The following is a 22,865-nucleotide window of genomic DNA, read 5'->3' on the forward strand; positions in this document are numbered from 1 at the left end:
AAAGGTTGACATTTTTTCATGTGTACATATCCAAAAACCTGTTAATATCCAAGTCTTTCGTAATGTTTAAAAGTCGGTGTGTTTCTCATTCGGACCCAAAATGTGAGCTTTTCCTTTTGGCATGCAAACTGTTGGAAGTTGGTTTGTGTACTGTACACAGACAGAGCTGACCTTAAACAGGCAATTACAGTAAAAACTCCCATTCAGATGCATATTCCGAATGTGCTGTCCAAAGAATGTTCCTAAAAACTGCATATTATCAACATATCCCACATGTTTTAATCGTAAAAAGTAAAATTCCCTTGACATGACCCATAACTAATACTATCATATTTGTAATGACATTATAATATCGATGTGCATGAAGACAAAGTCTTTCAAAGTGGTCTGCAAAGAATTGACCTAAACATTTTTTTTTGCATTTTAGCCGTTCTGGTTCCTCGTATCCAAGTCAATATTTCAAATGTATTTCTCTTTTGATGCCTGAAATAAGGTCTGTGGTACACACAAAGTAAAGAGATTCCTTTACATTAAATATATCAGTAGATAACCCTCTTCTGACCCCTTGGCAGTTGCTAACTATTGGCTGAATGAGACGACTAAAGGTCATCCTGCCATACGCAAATCCACCTAGAGCTTATAGTGTTGATGTGAAGTCATGCAACCATGGTGGAGTTCATTTATAGCCTCACGTTTGTTTTGTACTTCTGCCGATAGCATTCATGCTTCAAAGAGTGCGGTGTTCATTTGTCAGCATTATATCGCTGAACAAAATCTGTCAGTATCATTAACTTGTTTTTGCCACATAAATTATGTTCTGCAATAATCCAACGTCCAAAGAAAAAATCCCATTGCCTTATTGTCGAGGGAACCGGTGTGATGCTAACCCTAGGGTTGGCCTACAAAAACACATCATCCGTGCAGCATTCTGTTGCCATAATGCATTCCCGAGCCTCTCAGCCGAACCTTCACCATTCCAATTAAATACATGACCGCATCCCTTTCCCCAACCAACCACACACAAGTTCTTCTTCGCATGAGAGGTTGTGGTTGTCTCACGCAAACTCTGCACCTCGACAGCAGACATCACACTGGCACAAGTACACACTTTATTGGTACGACCATTACTGGCTGCGACCAGGTGCAGAGCTTTCTAGGAGATTCTTCTTATAGCCTCCATTAGCTGGCAGGAACCCAGCGATGACGGCAAAGAAATTACACAGAAGATATAATTACAGCTCGGCTCAATCAATACTAACAGGAACAGGGGAGTGAAAGAGGGAGATTACAAAAAACCTGAGAGGGAAGTGGCTGAGCTGTTTGAATGACTGAAAGAAAGACGCCATTGCAGTAAGTAGTTGGCATTAAATGAGTACCAGCGGTTTACAACAGCAAAATAAGTATAATTACATTCCACCTTCCTTCCCAGATCGGACCGGCGAAATTATCCAGGGAGAAACCGGAACAGAGCAATTTGCACATCTTCAGAACTATCTTCCCTCATTGATGCGATATTGCCTATTTTAAGTCAGTAACTCAAACATGTAGCACATTGTGACAAACTCAGTGTCCACAGGCCTCTGTTGCCTGGTGACATCAACCTGTCCTCTCCAATAAATGAACTTCCTTACTCACAAGGCCCTTTTTTTTAAACAGGCGGATTATTAGCAAAATGGAGATGACAGTTTACTTGTTCCATACCAGAAGACACCATTTTCACATGTCCAACTTAAACCATCTCAAACTACAAGATAATCTAAAAAGGTTTCTTCATATTGTCGTAATAACATGATTTGATGGAGTATTTGTACTAGATTTTAAGATTCTATGATTTTGGCTGATACTTACTATTAGGCAGCAGGCTTGAAGCCGGCTGTCTTTGTGGCCGTGTTGGCACCCAGAATTAGAGTACTTGGGCATAACTGATGCTTGAAACACCCAAATGATAATTGAAACACATTATCATAAAAGCATACACTTTGAATAATGACTACAAATACATCTCAGCTTGTTTACCCACCAAATCAATAGCTTAGGATAGTCTCTTCTAACAATGCCACCTAATGACTAACACTGCGTGCCGTGGGGCGGCCATGTTCAACAAGTCTACATTCGGCTCACCATTAATAGGTGTAAGCTTCCAGTTACGACGGACTGTGGCATCGCTGCGCAGGGAGAAGTTCAGTCGTCCTCCATGCTGTGGCCCATCACTGTCCCGTGAGGCCAGCACCAGAGCTTGGTCCTCCCAGCGAGGCGTACACAGGTACTTCCAGGAATAGTCTCCCACCAGTACTGGACTGTTGTCGTTCACATCCAGGATTTGGACCGTCACCAGGGTGGACGCAGACAAGGATGAGTTTCCTGAGAGGAACACCAGAGATGTGGAAAAGATGTGAGCCCAAACAAATATATATGAGGGGCTGCAACTTGACTGCTAGTAGTCTTGTGTTTTATTTTGGGGATAGTAGGACACCAGCTCAGTACATTTTAACCTTCCTTGCTTGTTGTTTGGGTCATTTTTCGGTTCTATTGCACTCAGTGCTTTCTCTTGATCTCACTCTTTAGCAACTATGTCTCTTCTTTTACATCTGTATTCTAAAGACTGTAAGATTATTCAATAGAAAAAAGAATAAATCGGGACTAATGGCCTTTTCACATTTAAGATAACATCTAGCTGAATTGTTAATTAATTTGAAATGAAGTATTCATGAAACACTTGTGTGGCATTTATAATCATGAAAACCAACTTACGGCCATCCACTGCAATGACCTCCATGGTGTACGTGCTGTTCTCCTCTCTGTCCAAGGCCTGCACAGTCTTTAGTTCACCAGAATACTTTCCTATTGAGAAATATTTCTTGGTGTCCCCTTGAAGAGAATATCTGCAAAAGAAACATGTGCAACTCTGTAAAATTAGAACTGTGAAAGTAGATCATTTTTCCGACAGCATTGATCAGTTAAGGCTTACCTGATTGGGTGAGAATCAGGGTCGTAGCCTCTGATGGTGGCGATAACCCGTCCTGGTTCCTCGCCCTCTCTGACAGTCACATCATAATGGCTTTGAGACAAGATAGGGCCTTCATTCACATCGTCGACATAGATGGAGACTGTTGCCGTGGATGCTGGGCCGTAACGACCACGGACCAGAGCCACTGGGTTCTGAGCACTGATCACGAGGATATACTCACTCTCACGCTCAAAGTCCAAGACCTGTGGAACCATACGTACACACACACACACACACACACACACACACACACACACACACACACACAGACACATATATGCACACGCGCACACTTCTTATCTTACTTCCAAGCAAACTTGTTTTACTGCCAAAGTATGTTCTGCATTTACAATAAGAGACAGAAACTGGTCACAGAAATATGAGCTTATTAATTCTCTGTGTCACGAATGAAACATTTTCCATGACGATGGACTTAAAACAACTGCTACTGTGTGTGACAATAAAATAAAGAACACAGGTTATGGTCAATACACTGTTCGGAAGATTTGGATGAACATAGAAGATAAATAAAATCATGTTTACATTGCAAGGTATTCAATATATACATTATTGATTGTAAAAGAAACACACATAATATAAACTAATATTTAACAATAAAACACAATCATCAATATTTGAGGCCAGTGTTTTGAAGCACAATTGGAGTAGCAGATTCCATGTGATAGGATTACTTTAATCTGGACACCAACAATAATAAGTGTGAACTGTTGACTTTGTTTAAGGATTAAACATGTGTGTTTTCACAGTGGAGACAGAGAAAGATGAACTGCAATTAAAATAGTGTTGACATTGCAGTGAGCTATTTTAATACTTGTAATACATTTAAAGATTTTACAGATTCTAAGAGCAAATAAATACCAAAAAAAATGGCAAAGAGATCATTAATTTCTAATGTATTTGATTATATGAATGCTTTTTTTTTTAATACTGCTGTCAGATTTGACCAATAAATGGGTTCAGTCTGCTCATGAAACAAAATGTTATTAAACCAGCGCTGCGCGACATCACGCTGCAGGCAGGAGTGCGTCTCTGTTGCCAGGGAGAAGAAAGGCAGACCTTGGAGGGTGTTTGAGTACATGCGGTTGATTGGAAATGATGCATCAAACTACTCAGCGCACCAGAACATGTGCGTGGACTCACTCGAGGCCAAATCTGAGCCATTATATTACCCATTGTCTTCACATGGTGATACTATTTTTAACTTGTTCATATTTTACCTCAAAATACAGTGGACACACTGTTATCAACCTTCCCTCACCTGTACGGCACTCAATATTTTCAGAAAGTAACTCTAATTGTTTTGTTTTAAGTATTATTCGGATTGTTCTTATATTTGTACTGATCATTATTGTACTCTTTTTTTTTCTTCAAACTGCAATAAAAGATTGTTTTGGCTAGTCGGGGGAAGCAAAAACAAGCTGTGAACACAAATCTGCCTTCTCATCACGTTTTAAGTTAAAACTTGTTGCATATTTAAACTGTGTATGGAGCATTTATGATTAACGAGACATGTTTCTGGACACCTGGTGGTGAGAGTGAACCAAAACAATAGAATTGTGGTTTAGAAAATCAAAACAATGTACCGAACCTCCATAAACTTCAGTTGATAACAACCCCAATACATCCTTTATTTTTGAATTTCTGCAGTTTTCTTACATTACAGCAAAATATTTCACTTTAAACTGATGACTCACAACTGTAGTTAGTAATGGATGAATATGTATTAGGATTTTTTCTCGTAATAACTTTGAATTTACTAATCACTGGTATATAATACATTAACCTGATTAATTAAACTTCTACAATGAGCTCCATTTAATTTTAACTTCAAATAATTAGTATTTTCTTGAACAAAATGGTTTTATATTTCACGTAAGGTGCTGTTCTCCTCATACTTCTCTTCCACCGGTTCATGATGCATTCACCTCAATCGGCAGCCTCTAGCCTGTGTGGTAAACCTTCATTAGTGGCTGCTCACAGTCTAATTATCCAATTGGGCTGTGAACAGTCTGTAATTCCTAATAATGAAATGTTTCAGGACCTGACTTCACGCTGAAGCTCAAGTGCATTTTAATCCACTGGAGCTTTTATTTGTGCTGGAATTTAAGCTTCTTCTTTTTCAAAAGAAAGCTAAATAAACAACATTATCCTTGAGTTAGTTGAGATGACTCACAAGATCTTTAAACCCAGCTGCTCAAAGAGACGCAGCTGAATCTGTCTAAATAATAAAAACAAAAATAAAAGTCCTTGTGTGTTAGTTAATCTGAAATAAAACATGAACCATTTTTAGCTTTTAGATATCTCCTGCTTGATCTCAGCAGAGCATGTGCAGCTCAGCTCAATCACATTTGTCAACTCCCACAGAAAGGTTGAAAATAATAGACTGTCTCCTGCTTGGCCCACTTACAGAGAGCGGACCATAAGTACACACGCACGCACACAAACACACACACACACAAACACACACACACACACACACTCAAACATACACACACCCCACACACACACAGAGATAGGCACACGCTCTTTCCCTCGTGAATCCCAAAACATTTTCTTCTAGATCATGCGGGGCGGGCGAAGGCTGATTCACATTACATTACATGACATGTCATTTAGCAGACGCTTTGATCCAAAGTGACTTACAATAAGTGCATTCAACCATGAGGACAAACTCAGAACAACTAGAATCAGGAAAGTAACATTTCTTCAAGAAAGCCAAACTACACAAATACTATAAGTAATACCATAAGCAATACCATAAATAATACCATAAGTAAGTGCCATTCAAGTGCCACTGAAGTGCTAATCGGATTTTATTCCAGGTATAGTTGGAAAAGATGTGTTTTTAGTTTGCGGCGTAAGATGTAGAGACTTCCTGCTGTCCTGATGTCAGTGGGGAGCTATACCCCCATCACTGAGGAGCCAGGACAGCAAACAGTCTGGAATTTGTCGATTGGTTAGCTCGGAATGACGAAGTCACAAGTCGATTTGGTGTTGCCGAGCGGAGTGAACGTGATGGGGTGGAAGGCTTGACCACGTCCTGGATGTAGACGGAGTAGTGTGGGTGAATTTAGGCTGAAGACCAGTCGAGCTGCTGCATTCTGGATGAGCTGCAGAGGTCGGATGGCCTTAGCGGGTAGACCAGCCAGGAGGAAGTTACAGTCGTCTAGGCGTGAAATGGCCAGAGGCTGGACCAGAACCTGTGTCGCCTTCTGAGTAAGAAGAGGACGTATTCTCCTGATGTTGTGCAGCATGTACCTACAGGAACGTGTTGTCGCAGTGATGTTGGCAGTCAGGAGAGTTGACTGTTGAGGGTCACCCCGAGGTTCCTGGCAGTCAGGGTAGGGGCCAACACAGAGTTGTTGAAAGTGGTCGTGAGGTTATGGATGGGAGAGCCTCACACGAGGACAGGAGAGACTATTGGGCCAAAACATTCCACTGTCATCTGGACTCTTTTTTAAATTTGAGGCATGTCAGGCTGAAGTATTGACGCATTGGAATATTATTTTCCAACCTTTCTGTCGGTGCCTCACACATACGGACTGTGATATTAAAACTGTCCTCGAAAACATGACTTGAGTTAAATGTAACAGGTATTTTGACACACCTAGCTACTGAAGGATCTCTTAGGACCGCATAAACACCGTGGACAACCACAGACCATTGTTCCAAAAATCACACCCCAAACAGGATAAAGAAAACAATTAACATATGTTTAATTTGGACCTGATGTGAGTGTTAAGCTGATGTTTGAATATGTGTAAATAATCAATGAGGTGGTCAATTGTGTGGGTTTAGAAGTCGGCGTGTGGTCTGTGTTGAGTACCTTTGAAAGGATGAGGGAAACCTCATTGGTCTGCTTGTCTGTCATCAATGTAAAGACCTCCTCTTCGTTTCCAGACTCTAACTGGTAGTCCACCTGCCAGCTGTCTCCTCCTCGGACATCTGCATCCCCAGCCAGCACAGCTGTTACAGTGGTGCCCACTGCAGCGTCCTCTGGAATGTGAAAGGGCCCATACTGGTGGGGAGGAGACCGGACATATATGATTACCCAGAAGACACCATTCATTTGTGACACTGTTAAAATCCACTGAAGAGGGCAAATGTATAGTCATAATGTATAATACAATTGAATAAACTTGGCAAAATTGAGATGTAAACTCAAATCAAACCTCTATGAGAGGCAACTCCTCAAGGAAAATCAAATGGAAAAAATAAGGTGAGGAAACAGGAATATTTCATTATCATGTTAATAAAGCAAATCACAAAGTTCCATCATCATCACTATTCATAATACTGTGATTGATCTTTGATCTTTGTTGTAATCATCATAGTCATTCTTATGAAACATACATTATTGGTTTATTGCAACCTACCTATGCTGACTTTCTGGCACAATATTGATCCAGATATAATGATTTTGTTTTAAATATGATGAGAAAATATATAAAAATATTCCTTTCCAATCCATAAACACACCATTTTTTTTAGTTAAACACACTGATATATACTGGAGGCAGGTTTAAAGTTAAACAAGACACAATTTATTCTTAACTGGCTCTGCATTAACAGTGGTATTAAATATTTGATCATCAAAATAAATGAATCAATAAATGTAAATGCTGCCAGAGTTCCATTGATGATGTTGCATTGTTGTGGTCGCCGTTAAAAGTAATAGCTGACCAAATATGTCGTGACAGTATATGTGACTAGTATAGTATATATATAGTATATAGTATATATATATAGTATATAGTAGTAGTATATAACCCCCACCTTTGGGGTGGAGGTGGGGAGGGGAGAGGGGGGAGTGGCAGCTCTGTATGTTAATGACAGCTCTGTATGTTAATGTGTGTGTGTGTGTATGTTTTGGGTGCTCATGCACGCGCTTTAGTTTGCAGGGTGTGGGGGCTGTTTGGGGCTGCCTTTATTTACACCGTTGAAATATCTAATAATAGTGTGCCTACTCCTAGTTAAGTGATAAAAACCTTGTATTCCCTTTTCTATTATTTTACACTGTTGAAATATCTAATAATAGTGTGCCTACTCCTAACTAGGCAATAAAAAACCATGTATTCCCTTTTCTATTATTTTACACAATTGAGGAAAAAAAAGGCCATGGGAAAAAAACCTTAATTTTGTTATTTATTTTTAAAATGTAAACATATTAAGCGGTTATATGCAGTTAAGACACCAATGCATGTAGTCCATGCAATGTTTTTAGTGAATTAACTTAATAAAATGAACAGTATGTGGTTTGTATGTGTTGTTTTAGGCTTTTATAAGTCCTTTTCCTGGGCTTTTATTATCGATATAGGGGTGTTTTTTCGAGGGAGGAGGAGGAGGTGTAGGAGGGGAGGGGATATTAAATAAGTATATATAATAAAAGTGTTAAAAGGGGTATGTTATTTGAATGGGCTGTTGTTTTAGGCTTTTATAAGTCCTTTTCCTGTGCCTTTATTATCGATATATGGCTGTTTTTGAGAATTAGTAGCAGGGTGGCCTAAACCTTGGGGGGAAAGACAGTGGTCTGGCCTAACAAACCCTGTAAAGGAACAAGTTTGTTAATAAAATCACGTTTTATACATAATGACATTTATCCAGTTGGTGGGTTGACATTTGTCAACTCCAGCTGATGCCTTAGAAATCATTTTATTTTAATTTAAATGATTCAGTGACACTTTTAAGTATTTAAATATCTAATAATAGTGTGCAGAGTGTCTCCTTCTCTAGAGTGTCCCTTCTGTTGTTTGGATCACTGTCTATTCTCTGTCTTCTTTTTCTTTGCTCCTCCACTGACAGTTTGCATCTAGCCATGTCTGCCTACAGTACAGATAAAAGCAATACATATAAATTAACATTTGTGTTGATCATTTATTTTATGCCAGTCAGTCAGTTTTGTATAAGTAGTATGCCGCTTTATATATTCGGTTACATTTTATAAAGACATGCAATTCATTTCATAATGATATTTATTTATTTATTACATTTTTAATGACTTTTCTTTGCAATTAGAGCCTATGAGCTCTTGCAGAGGACATGTTAATTTGCATGTACTTTCTAGGGCAATGCATGCACTTGGTCAGAGGGCTATGAACATATATAAATATAGAAAAAACAAACTACATTGGTGTAGTTACGTTTTTCATGTTGATCTTTTAAAGTCTATTTCAATTCATTTATTTCTGGATATTCAAGACAAGCTTTGTATTTCAGTGAAATGTATGGCCAGTGTGTGTGTGTGTGTTTGTGGTATTTTCTTCCTGAACTTTGGAAAATATTTTAAACTTTAAAACCTTGTTTATCCTTCCTCAATAAAAATAACATTGCATGTGGTTGCTGACGCCATCTGATCAGTTTAAAAGTTGGAAGAATGTTGGCTTTTAAACATGTACACTTGCAGACACTAGCCCCTTCAAACAGGCTGACGGGGCTGACAGGCACATTAGAAAAGTGAAGGCCTGGAATGCCACATTTTCCTCAGATGTCACTAGAGATAATACGACTCGCTTGCTGTCCCCCTCTCTTCCAATAGTTACACCCCTTAGATAGAAGGGATGTCCGATGGCTGCTATAGGTTTCGCAATGTGCTGGTTGTCCTCTTGTAAAGGGGTCCCTAAAAAATGCTGCGATAGTCACACCCTCGTCTCTGATAGGCCTGGTGCTTGCTTTTGTAGCCAATCAAAACACTCCCTCTTTAACGATTACTTCTGACACCATCAAACAGGATAAGAAACATTCTCATCTAAAAAACTAGACAGTTTTAAAGAAGGTTCGCGTGGTATACAATAAACGTCGGGTATTACGCGATTACACCCACTCTCCCATATGGCTACTGATATAGCGCAGGGTTTTGACGCTCGTTTTCAACATCCCTTCAGTTTGGTCGTTAGTGGCCCTTCAAATTGTGGAAAGACATTTTTTGTCAAGGATATTATTGCCAACGCTGAGAGGGTTATTTCACATCATTTTGAAAACGTTGTTTACATCTACTCCTGTTGGCAGCCTCTATATGATCAACTCCTGCAGATACGAAACATCAACTTTGTAAATGGCTTACCAGAGTCTCTGTGCGATGACGTATTACTACCACCAGCCAAAAACAACCTACTCATTATAGACGATTTGATGAATGATGCAAGTAATAACATCGAGGTTCAAAATGTTTTTACTAAATATGTACATCATAGAAATCTCAGTTGTATATATTTAGTGCAAAATTTATTTATTCAGGGTAAGGTTAGTCGAACTATTAGTTTAAACACCAACTATCTTGTTTTGTTTAAAAATCCGCTGGATAAATGTCAGATTCTGTTATTGGCCAGACAAATGTTTCTAGGTAATACAAAACATTTTTTAGAGGCGTTTAATGATGCGACACACCCGGCCTACGGTTATCTACTCATAGATTATAAAGCCATGACCCCTGAACACTTGAGACTCAGAACGTCTGTGTTGTCAGAACAACCGGTTGTGTATATCGCTAAAAAGCAAAAGAGATAATGTCTCAGCGCATGCAGAGGAATCTAGCACTGCTCGAGTTGATATATGAATCACCACCTAAGGTGCGGAGAGTCATTCAGTGTCCGATCCAGTTGATACTGAGATCGGGTCTGACTGAAATAATATCGGCATTATAATTATTATAACTGAACATCTCTGGACGAGCAGACAGAATTTATGCTTAATGTATTGAAGAAAATACTAAAGTTCATGGTTCTTTCTCGAAATGTTGATGTTTGGTGGTGGTGAAGATCGGATATGACTGAGTAATGCCAACGCTGATTTTGTCAACGCCCTTTGTGAGATCACCCTCAATGTGTTGAGAGGTAATATCCCCCTGACTAACAAACAATACACTCTCTCTTGAAGAAGAAGAACCTTATTAGACTGGTGGCCGCCAAAAAGGATAAACTCACAAACAAGAAAAAGACGTTCAATCAGACCGGCGGCTTTTTATTCCCTCTGTTAGGGGCTGCTATTCCTTTTATAATTAGCCTTATTAACAGGGGCAAGTGAGTAAAACCCAAAAGATGGACCATACCCAGAAAATTTTTCTGGTGCCACAGCATCAAATGGACTCTTTAAAACCCTCTCTGCATGACCAGCGACCTGGCTCTATAAGACAATCTGTGGAAAACGACCTTGATAGAGCCATGAGTGATGTATTAAAACAACCCGATACAGACATGTATGAGAAAGCTAAAAAATATTCAGGTATTTTACAAAGATACTTGGCGGTTGTGAGACAAGGGGAACGAGAGAAGAATGTCTTGACGCTGTCATTACCTCTGGGCGAGAGTCATGAAGGCTCGAGTCTCATCGTCTCAAAAGAGGCACAGGATACTTATGCCGATGCCCCTAAAAAGGATCTGATTTTGGGGCATGTTATAAAGCACATGCCTAAAAATAGTAAAAAACATGCTGAATGTATTTTGGATACTTTAACCAACTCAAACACTGCTGTATCCTGGACAGATAGGGGAGAGCTTATCATCAATAAGCAACTGGTTAGAGGTTCACACCTGTATGATTTGGTGAGAAGTGTCACTGCAGCCCATAATGTTTTAGACAGTTCTAGACCACCTGGGTGGTCGGTTTTTTAAAAAACACTCGCATGATTAAATGTGCCACTATCGGCCATCCCCAACACGCTGGTCCGCAAGGCTGTTGCAGAAAATAAGATGTATGGTTCTGCTGACTTTAAGGCCATTGCTACAGACACCCGTACACCCACAAAGCAGAGAGGAGTTGTAGATAGTAAACACTTTAAGACCCCCAAATCCTCAAAGTCTTAAACCCATAGGATTGTTAATCCGTGGATGACCTTTTAAGTTTTTTTCTCATAACCATAACCGTCTTTTCTAACCCTTCTTTTTGTTTAATTTTTAACTCTTGTTCTTTTTTACTATTTTATTTTGTATTCTTTTTTACTCTGAATGTATAACTGTGACCAACTGAATGTATTTCTATGAACTCATTAATGATGCCTGTACTTTTATGACTACATGAAGGTATTTCTCTGACCCCAGTAGTACCTCTGTTGTTTTTTACCATGCTACATCATTAAATGTTGTCAATTGTTTTATCATGAACTGCCTTACCCCATGTTGTGAATAAACTGATAATCATTTTTGAAACAAAACTGATATCCATTCTCATTTTTTAAATTAAAAAAAAAAAGTATATCATCGTACATTACAACTGCTTACGAACACTGTACACATGAAAAAGAATCGCCACAACACTCTGTAGGCCTGATTTTGTTAACAACGACTGCTGGACAATATTTTCTGTTGAATAATGTGCACGTTTAATTTGATAATTGAGAGCTGATGACCTCTCTGTGTGACATCCCAGATGGCTTTGATTCCCATCAAGCTGCTCACTCAAAGAGTTGAGAGCTTATGACCTCACAAATGGATTTGATTCCATCAAAGTCACAGAGTTTATTGCTCCTCCTATTTGATTTAGAGGTCACTGAGCCTTTGACTAAAACTCATTGGTTGAGAGCTGATGACCTCGCTGTATGACATCACAGATGCGGCTTTGATCCCTTCAAACTGCTCACTAAAAGAGAGCTGATGTCATTAGTGACATCACACTACTCACTCTCAGAGTGTGTAAATAGACCCAAATCATCAGGTTCAGAGAGCAGGACGAGAGACGCCCAACGCAGGGACAGACGATCGCTTCAACGTCAAGGCCGGCATTATTGTGGCTTGTCACGCAACGGTCAAACTAGCATTGGCTGCAACGTTCTTTTTCCCTTTCGTTTCAGTGTTGAGAGCAGGACGAATGACTCTCCTTGCAGAGACTGGACGCGGTCTGCATTTTGTCCCTTTCATTTCAGGTTCTGATAGAGCATGCATGGACGAGCGACGCCCAACGCAGGGACAGAAGATCACTCAACACTAATAAGTAGATCAAGCAAGATGTTTTCTTGTCAAATATATCAAGTTACTACATGTTATAATACTTTTGTTAGGAAAATTATGTTTTTAGTTCCAGGAAAAGCCATTCAATTATCAAAGTGAACATGCACATTATTCAACAGAAAATATTGTCCAGCAGTCGTTGTTAACAAAATCAGGCCTACAGAGTGTTGTGGCGATTCTTTTTCATGTGTACAGTGTTCGTAAGCAGTTGTAATGTACTATGATATACTTTTTTTTTTTAAATTTAAAAAATGAGAATGGATATCAGTTTTGTTTCAAAAATGATTATCAGTTTATTCACAACATGGGGTAAGGCAGTTCATGATAAAACATTTGACAACATTTAATGATGTAGCATGGTAAAAAACAACAGAGGTACTACTGGGGTCATAGAAATACCTTCATGTAGTCATAAAAGTACAGGCATCATTAATGAGTTCATAGAAATACATTCAGTTGTTCACAGTTATACATTCAGAGTAAAAAAGAATACAAAATAAAATAGTAAAAAAGAACAAGAGTTAAAAATTAAACAAAAAGAAGGGTTAGAAAAGACGGTTATGGTTATGAGAAAAAAACTTAAAAGGTCATCCACGGATTAACAATCCTATGGGCTTTAGACTTTGAGGATTTGGGGGTCTTAAAGTGTTTACTATCTACAACTCCTCTCTGCTTTGTGGGTGTACGGGTGTCTGTAGCAATGGCCTTAAAGTCAGCAGAACCATACATCTTATTTTCTGCAACAGCCTTGCGGACCAGCGTGTTGGGGATGGCCGATAGAGGCACATTTAATCCTGCGAGTGTTTTTTTTTTAACCGACCACCCAGGTGGTCTAGAACTGTCTAAAACATTATGGGCTGCAGTGACACTTCTCACCAAATCATACAGGTGTGAACCTCTAACCAGTTGCTTATTGATGATAAGCTCTCCCCTATCTGTCCAGGATACAGCATTGTTTGAGTTGGTTAAAGTATCCAAAATACATTCAGCAAGTTTTTTACTATTTTTAGGCATGTGCTTTATAACATGCCCCAAAATCAGATCCTTTTTAGGGGCATCAGCATAAGTATCCTGTGCCTCTTTTGAGACGATGAGACTCGAGCCTTCATGACTCTCGCCCGGAGGTTAAAAACATTGCATGGACTACATGCATTGGTGTCTTAACTGCATATAACCGCTTAATATGTTTACATTTTAAAAATAAATAACAAAATTAAGGTTTTTTCCCATCGCCTTTTTTCCCCTCAATTGTGTAAAATAATAGAAAAGGGAATACATGGTTTTTTATTGCCTAGTTAGGAGTAGGCACACTATTATTAGATATTTCAATGGTGTAAAATAATAGAAAAGGGAATACAAGGTTTTTATCACTTAACTTGGAGTAGGCACACTATTATTAGATATTTCAACGGTGTAAATAAAGGCAGCCCCCACACCCTGCAAACTAAAGCGCATGCATGAGCACCCAAAACACACACACACACGCACACACACACAGACATTAACATACAGAGCTGCCACCCCCTCCCCCCACTCCCCCCTCTCCCCTCCCCACCTCCCCGCCCTCCCCACCTCCCCCCCCAAAGGTGGGGGTTATATACTACTTATAGTATATATGTATATATTATAGAAATATAGTATATAGTATGTGAGTGTATTGTTCACCCCCTCTTGCCCTCTTGGTCTTAGCTAACCTTTATTCACACACTATGTGTGTTTAGACAGCCGTGTAATCTGCCACTCACAGATGTCCTCGAGTAAAGCAGCCATTCCTCTGATCTGGCTGCCCCATCCACAGAGTCGCTGAACCGAGCCCTATCACCACTCGCCTCCCACAACACTGCCCCCCCCCCCTCCCCCACACACACACACCCCAATCCACCCACACCACTCCTTGTGCCGCTGCCTTAACATCACCATGGAAAAAGCTGCACTTCTCAGGCGTGACCTGCTCAAGAGCATTTTCCACCTCTCTCTGGGTGTATGTGGTTGTGTATATGTGTATATGTGTGTGTGTGTGTGTGTGTGTGGCCATTATCTGAGCGAGTGCATACATTTGTTACAGCTTGAAATTAGCTTTCAGCTTTCATGCTTGAACTATATTTGTTAAAATCTTAAAATGTCCAATTCTACCAGAAAGATGTTATACAGATGAAATATATTTGCTGTATCAATCTGTATTCAACACGACTGTCTCCTGTGATTGGTCCGTATAATATATGCCAAAGCTCTACAGGCAATTTAAAATGTTAAATTGAAAGGTGATACCTTTTCTCCCTGCTGAAAATATAATGTTCCGTCACAGCTCACAATGTCTGAGCAGCCTTTCATGTCAACGTGGTTCTGAGAGAACAGCCAGAGACGGGTTCCCCATTATCACAGTGTGATGGCTCTCCCACGTAACTCCCAACCCTCGGGACTTTTTTCTCTTCCATTATGGGGCACGTGTGGGTGGAAAATGAGGGGATTGTACTTCCTATCTTTAGAACATGTGTCATTCATTCCAGCAGCTACGTTAAAACGAGGGACACCACTGCCACATTTCAAGCATGAAGCACAGATATTGGCGGAATTCCCGAAGAGGATATAGTATTGCAAATAAAATAATGAAATATAAATGGATGCAAACCAAAACCTAAGTAATTAATTATTGTATTAACATAATTGATAATCTTTCTTTTGTTGTTATTTATGCATGCTAATATTGTATTAGATGACTGAATGTAGAGAGAAATAAGACATGAGGGCATGAGAGACAGCTTGGGGAAATGGCAAAAGAGAGAGAGAGAGAGAAGGACATGGAGCACATGTCCCTGTCCAAAAGTCAACGAGGGATTTTGGACTGTGGTTAGCGCCACACAAGAACCCCTCTATCTTAAACACCCAAAGTCAATTTGGGTGGGGGTAAAGACTCAACTCATGAATAGGGTTCAAAGGTCACTACAGCTGCTGTTTTTTGGATTGAAAAAAACCTTCTCTAGTGACTTTTAAAGCAGAAAGTGTATGTTCATTTCTTTTTATATATTTGGCCACGTTAAGTACAGTAAGATGCTGAAATAGCTGTGATGCTGACACATTATTGACATTTAGCAGTGTTGTGGCGTCATGATGTAGTGTGACTATATTCTAAACCAATGAGTGGAAACTCCTTTCAAAAGAAAGCTCAATCATATTAAACTCAGAACACAGTCCACGTTGAGTACAAAGAACTGAATAAAACTCCTCCAATAACATGATGGTGCCATTGCTATAAACCTGAGATTAGAGGGCATATCTAGTTCCCCGCCAGGAAGATTAGATCAGTGACCAGCAGAGCGGATTCACAGTCACCAGTCCAATAGCCACTTACGATGGCCTGTGATGTTTGGCCTGTCTTTTAAAAAAAAGTGTTGTTCACCGTGTTTTGAGCAGACGGTTGCACCAGAACAGTTTCTGTCTAAACATGTGTTCTCGTACCTCGTGTTGGGAGAAGAGTGGTGGGTTGTTGTTCTCATCCTGTACCGTCACGACCAGGGTGCATGAACTGTTTAGACCTGTCAGGGACATCACCACAGCTTGTCAGTGACTCAGGGACAGCACATCACACACATAAATAAGAAATGCTCAAGGAACAGCCAGAACCTCATCTTGCCTCCATCACCACCTGACCATCTGTCACCCCAGAGGCCAGCATACATGCATCTCTGGGAAAAAACTAAACTAAAAACTAATAGCCTTTGTTTGATAACAGTTATGAAAGCTGCACCGTTTACACATCTGTATATTATGTTACTCCCCAAAGTGACTGCTTTATTTGTTTTTTTTATCACTGATTTGTTTTCTCTCTCTTCTCTTAACTGTCACCGCAAAGTCCTGTCGGCATGTAGTTAGAGCTTCCTCAGCTTCTAGACTGTGACGTATTCCCCAGTACAACAGAATATTTGAGCGTTGTACATTTACAAGAGGGGTTTAAATGAAACCCTTTACATTTGATTGCACTCCGAAAAAGGGGGCGGGTGGGATTTGAATAAACTGCTCCACACACAACTCCCTTGTCATTAAAAGTTGAGATGGATGTCGTAATATAATTGGTTGTTATTAACTACTAATTGTACTACTTGTCTTAGAAGAAGAAAATATTGTATTTTAATGTAAAGATACAAAGAAATAGTTTTCTTTCATTTTTTGCATGTATTGTTAAAAAAGTGCACACAATGAGCGTCAATGTGATCTAAAATGGTCAAAGAGGCACTTTTCATTTAATTTAAACTTTAAGGATAATGTTCTCTGAAATATTTTGCTGCTAAATTGGCAAGTATTTCTTTATTGTGATATGATTTAATGGGTACTGTGATTGGCAATGTAGTCTTTGCCAACAGTTAATTACAGGGATTATGATGGGAAATATGTCTCTGTAATCTCCCAACATGATATCCTACCTCAGCAACAGGAAAGTCAGTTGAAATGGCATGTAAGCCTTTCTGTGAGACTCATTGAGGTTGCAAGAAGAAAAATCACAACAAGAAGAAGGCTGTATTTTGCATTGCTCTAAAGTCACCTTTAGCATCCTCAGCAGTGATGGTGAGAGTGTATTGAGGCGCCGTTCCCTCCATACTGTCTGCTTGGACAGAGATGACACCTGAGTCACGGTCCACTCGGAAGAGGGCGCGAGGACTCTCTGGAATTTGACCGACTAAACGGTAGAATATCCGCACGTTGTCCGTCTTGGGATCGTCGTTATCGGCCGCCTGCACTGTCAGGATTTCAGTCCCTGGGGAAACAAACACCAGTAAAGAACAGCCCCGAAAGACAAGTGTATCGATACGATTCAGAGCCATCAGATCTCTTCAGACGCAATCATACCATACAGTTTTCTTTTAAATGTTTAATAACTTCACATTCTAATTTAGCCTCTCGTAGTTTCTGTAATGCAGCCGTAGAACGTACAATGTTTTTTCTCTCTGCAATAAGTTACGCACTGAATGGGGATAAGAAGAATATAAAGCTAGTATTCTCATTTAATCCTCACTTGGTATTTCTATTTAGATTAACAGATTGTCTTGTCAATTCTTTTTCCCAGAATCAAGCGTAAAGCATGAACAAAAAAGCTTTCATGCCGGGCGGGGCCTGATATGTCAAAACACACCATGTGCCTTTTATGAGCGAGGGTGCTTTCCCCGCTGTCCTGGCAAAAATCCCAATCTCCTTTCCTAAAAGGTATCTGGCACTCTCACCTCGTCCATCACTACAATGTCCCTTCCAGCCAGTGTTTCCTCTACCTTGTTGTGAACCAAGATTCCCACTACGGAGTAAATGTAACCAAGGATTATTCTGAGGTCTCATTGTGTTATTTTCTAATGATCCCTACCTTCATCAGGACTTGTAAATATGAAAAAACAATAGTGAAACTATGTTGAGTAGTATTATATGATGAGTATATCGAGGGGACCACAGTATTTATACAAGGAAACATTTTGACTATTGACATGTTAGTTTTGCTTTGGGTTTTAGCTTGAACTCCTCTGTAATACATATACACCTGTAGCACATGTGAGAGAAAAATAGACTGTTTACGAAACATTTTCCAAATACTCTTTGAGACTACTAAATTATAGATAGAAAAAGCTAAACATATCTGTTACCTCGAGTGGACAGTTCCTTTACCACAGTATGGTACTGTGCCTGTGGGAAGGTGGGTCTGTTATCATTGGCGTCGCCCACCATCACCCTCAATTCCACAGGCTTGGCAATTTCTCTGCCATCTGGACGCTCAACCACAATGCTGATCTGGAACTGACAAGGCAAAAAGAGACACAATGTCTGCCTCTAACTATCAAAGAAACAAAGTGGTTAGACATATCTGCCTTTTAACCAGTGCACGGTGCTCCCCTCCTCATTGCATGATGGGATAGGATCCTGCAATGGAGGAAAGCCCCCCTGCTGCCAGAAGTGCAGAATGATGGGCACAACGCTTACGATGTGAAAAGGCACCATCAGCAGTATCACTCATGAAGAATACAGCCTGAGTGATGGAGCTGTATTCAGAAAAGATAAGTTTGGCAGCTCTTTAATACCTCCACAGACTATCAATCAAGTATGCATCTGAAACCTCTATAATGTCTGCACTTTTCAATTAAGTGGTCTCTCAAGAAGACAGATGATGCATGTGTCAAAACACCAATCACGTCCACCGATGAAGCTCAGCCTCTCTTGAGTCCAGTGAGCTATTCAAAGCCCTCAGGAGAGGAAGTTGTAAGCAAAACTCTAAAAAATGCAAACAATTTATGCTATTTCATTTGTAATAAATATATTGTGGTTGGCTTTAGTTCATGGGGAGAGTGGTGGTCCTGTAACCACGAGGCAGCTGGTTCAACCCCCGCTCTCCCCATTGTCGCATGTTGAAGTGTCCTTGAGCAAGACACTTTTGAGCAAGATTTGAGTAGTTTGCTTTATTACCTTTGTCTGTTTTAAAAATGTTCAGTGCTCAGCTTTATTGCAATAATTAGTACCAGCTTACCTTTAATTATAAAATCATTAGTAATATGAGATCATTTAAATAGGATGAAATAGTTAGTGCCATTGAATCTGTCACTTTGTATTGTTCTTCTTCAGCACTTTGAATTCACTAAAATTCACTGAAAATAATAAAAAAGGAAAATTAAATCGACATAAAATGATTTAAAAATAATAACAGATCAGGTGTGAATCTGATGGTTTTCATAGTGAGGACTTTGTGAGAGCCAGAAAATAACGAACTTTTAATTTAGAGCAAACTGTATATTGAGATTATAGTACAAACACAATGTGTGTGAGTTAAAATATAGAATTAAACCTGCGTGTGTCTCTCTTAAAGGAACAGTGTAGCACCTGCAGCCCTAATGTTTTGACGCTTTAACCAATAACCATAAACTGCCATGTATTATTATGCTGGATATGTTTAGCTTGCAGTTATACAGACCTGGTCCTGTGTCTCTCTGTCCAGAGGAGCGTTGAGATAAATGACTCCTCCTCTGCTGATGGTGAAGAGCATCTCTGGAAACTCCCCCTCCAGACTGTACTCTGCCTGGCTCCCACTCCATTTGACCTACATACACACACAGACACAACAACAAAAAATCTGAGTATATTTTTTTATTTAATTTGAATATATATAAACTTGGTAAAATATATAAAATATATATTTTTTCTTCCAAGCCGGGGACAGCCTCGGTCGGAAGCCTTAAGTTGCCCGGTCTATTCTCGGAAACCTGATATCTCAGGAACGCCTTGATTAGATTCTGGTGGTCAAAACACGTTTTTGGAAATGCTTCAAGAATTATGCCAAATAAACACAAATGTCTAATAGGATGAAATGACAAAGTGTTGGCGTTTTGGACACACTGGATGTAAACTGCAACTTTACTAGACAGCAATTCTACAATAACGATCTCTAAAGTGTACGTAAATGCCGTATGAACCCTAAAGAGCAATTCAGCACGGGCCTGCATGATGTATATGTACAAAGCAAAGCTACGTTTGTTTACATGATAAGAAGCCAAGCGAATGCACTGACAATGATGTGGAACAGAGAGCACAGCAAAAACTAACTATGCAGGCTGAAGGGGATTTTCCACTCTGCTTTACAGCCCTTGACACAGGGCTGTGCAGTGGGCCTGAAAGGGCCCTAGTAGCCATCAAACAGCACCCAAGAAGGAGAGGAGCCCATTTGCAGCACAGCTGATGGACACCCAGGGCATGTGTATCTCCTCAACTCACTGTCACACACTCCTCCCTTGTTTTGGAGATGGCTGCCCAAACACTATGCTTCTGTATACACGAAGCGGCTTCACACAGCTGGCTGCCTCTCAGCGTGTTTCTAGACCTTAGAACTTTAAAGAGATATGTTTCAAGAGCTGATGGATCACCAACTGCTCGTGATAAAGTTATATTCAAAACATCTATGAAGTCATCAGTGTTTGCCTCCGTCAGTGTTTGAGTTTGCAGAGCACGTTCTGTCTCTACCGCTAGCTTGTGTTTAGCTGCGTCAAGAGCTGCGTGTGCTTTCCTCCAACACACTGTGGACGGGACAGTACTCAGCTGCTGAATCACAGCTCAGAATATCGTGCCAGTGCGCAGTCCTAAAAGAAATACTAAAATATCACAGCTGATGCTAGATTGTTAATCTACACTATATAACTATACTATATTATAACTATTTTGAAGTCAATTATCAAGCAAAAATGCAAAACAATTCCTGGTTGCATCTCCTCTAATGTGAGGATCTTGCTGCTGTTCTTTGTCATTAATCGCAGGTGTTCGTTGGACAGACGAACAATTTAAATATGCCACCGTGTGTTCTGAGAAACTATTTATTTTAAAAAACAGTTAATAGATTGAGTAATAGAATAATCTGCAGATGATCAATGATGAAAATAATTATTAGTTGTAGCCTTTTAAAACATTGTTATGATGTCTGCCACATACAAGATACAAAGTGGATATCTCTGAAGGGACACGGCCTTTTTATTGCCTGTGAGATCACCAGTTTCCAAATCTAGCAATAACAGCTGGTCTTGACTTTAGCTCCGACAGACAACACTACAGTTTGAGCTCGAAGGCAGAACACAAATATAGTGTTGAATATAAATAGAGTTGTCTTGTTTTCGTAATTCGAAACATTAAACCTGCAATAACAGATAAATAGCAACAGATATTTGTTGGGCTACTTGGCAGCAGCAAAAAACAGTTGTAAACAGAACACTGACATATTATGACCTCATTTAGTTGAGATGGCAGATCGATTTTTGACAGCAGATACTCAGCAACATTAACATTTATTGTGATCAAATGTGAACGATATATTTTGGTCATAGCAGCTTTAATATTGGTGTTATTCACACCAACATGAGATCACCTGTGATGACTAATGTTAGCTGAAGCACCACCTTCATACAACTATCATTTGTAATATTGAACAGTGATTAAGGGGCCACGACGAAGGTTTAGTGTGGCTCAAACTCAATCTGCAACAAATAATCAGATTTCATTCAACTTTGAGGAACTGACAATTCAATGCAGCCTTGACTCATACATTCACAGGCTCTGAGGGATCTCTTCCACTACAAAGTCTCAACAGATTGCATTACAGAGTTTAAGTAGTTTTACACTGATTGCATTACGTAATCAAAGTTTTCGTCAGGCAATCAGAAACATGTAATACACAACCGATTTAAATTAACCTCCCTAGCCTTAGTGATGCAAAATTACCGATAATAAATGCCTGGATTTCATATTTAAAATGACAGCCAGAGCTAATTTTCATCTGATTGCAGAATTAGTCAAATTGATCACAACAACGCTATCGGCTTAGTTTTATAACAGAATAATAATAAAATAAATATGATGGCAGAAATGCATAAAGTAGTACACTAGACAAGAAAAATACCACATTTGTACAGATGAGTGGATGAGAACATCACTGCTCCATATATCTGAGACTGAAGGGGAGGTGAGATTTATCTCTGTATGTGTCATAACAGCGGTTAGTCTCACCACCGACTGAGCACAGCGGCACAATCACTCAGCGTGGGCTAAAGGAGGCTTCCCCCAAGTAAACATCCATTTCGAAATAACCCAGTTTTGTGTGCTTTCGATTCTGGATGTAATTCAATCGATCTCAAGTGGACGCCGGTTCAGTGAAGAAACAATGAAGGTTTCATTTCTCACTCTCCTAACACATTTTTTATTTGAAATTAAAGCGGACACACTGAGGGAATCTGTTCAGTAAAATAATTCCACATAGTCTCGTTTACATAAAGAGGCACAGATGCTATTCGATGCTATAACATTTTTTAACAATTACTTATCATTTCAATGTCACGAAGCTGGGTGTAATCGCATTGGCAATTAGATTTTTACAACTAAGCCACAATAAGATATAT

General features: G+C 39.6%; 2 protein-coding genes across 5 annotated transcripts in view; one reads left to right on the forward strand and one right to left on the reverse strand.

Annotated features, from left to right (window-relative positions):
* The window catches only part of ca7 (carbonic anhydrase VII), a 37,384-nt gene extending 24,289 nt beyond the window's left edge, over positions 1-13,095 (forward strand). For 2 of the 4 annotated variants that reach the window (XM_056412317.1, XM_056412320.1), the window contains one exon: positions 12,810-13,095. In XM_056412317.1, the coding sequence (XP_056268292.1) occupies positions 12,810-12,815 (6 nt within the window). In that variant the 3' untranslated portion in view covers positions 12,816-13,095. Of the gene's footprint in view, positions 1-1,429; positions 2,069-12,809 lie in introns of those variants that run through there. The other 2 variants (XM_056412319.1, XM_056412315.1) reach the window with 2 other exon arrangements.
* Positions 1-22,865, reverse strand: part of cdh16 (cadherin 16, KSP-cadherin) — a 34,183-nt gene that overhangs the window by 6,227 nt on the left and 5,091 nt on the right. Inside the window, exons 4-11 of the mRNA XM_056412314.1 lie at positions 19,904-20,029; positions 18,588-18,738; positions 17,504-17,716; positions 16,423-16,499; positions 6,855-7,046; positions 2,969-3,210; positions 2,752-2,882; positions 2,122-2,361 (exon numbers count right to left, since the gene is read on the reverse strand). Coding sequence (XP_056268289.1) covers positions 2,122-2,361; positions 2,752-2,882; positions 2,969-3,210; positions 6,855-7,046; positions 16,423-16,499; positions 17,504-17,716; positions 18,588-18,738; positions 19,904-20,029 — 1,372 coding nt within the window. The remainder of the gene's footprint in view (positions 1-2,121; positions 2,362-2,751; positions 2,883-2,968; positions 3,211-6,854; positions 7,047-16,422; positions 16,500-17,503; positions 17,717-18,587; positions 18,739-19,903; positions 20,030-22,865) is intronic.

Source organism: Pseudoliparis swirei, chromosome 4, assembly GCF_029220125.1.
Source record: "Pseudoliparis swirei isolate HS2019 ecotype Mariana Trench chromosome 4, NWPU_hadal_v1, whole genome shotgun sequence".
NCBI classification, from domain to species: domain Eukaryota; kingdom Metazoa; phylum Chordata; class Actinopteri; order Perciformes; family Liparidae; genus Pseudoliparis; species Pseudoliparis swirei.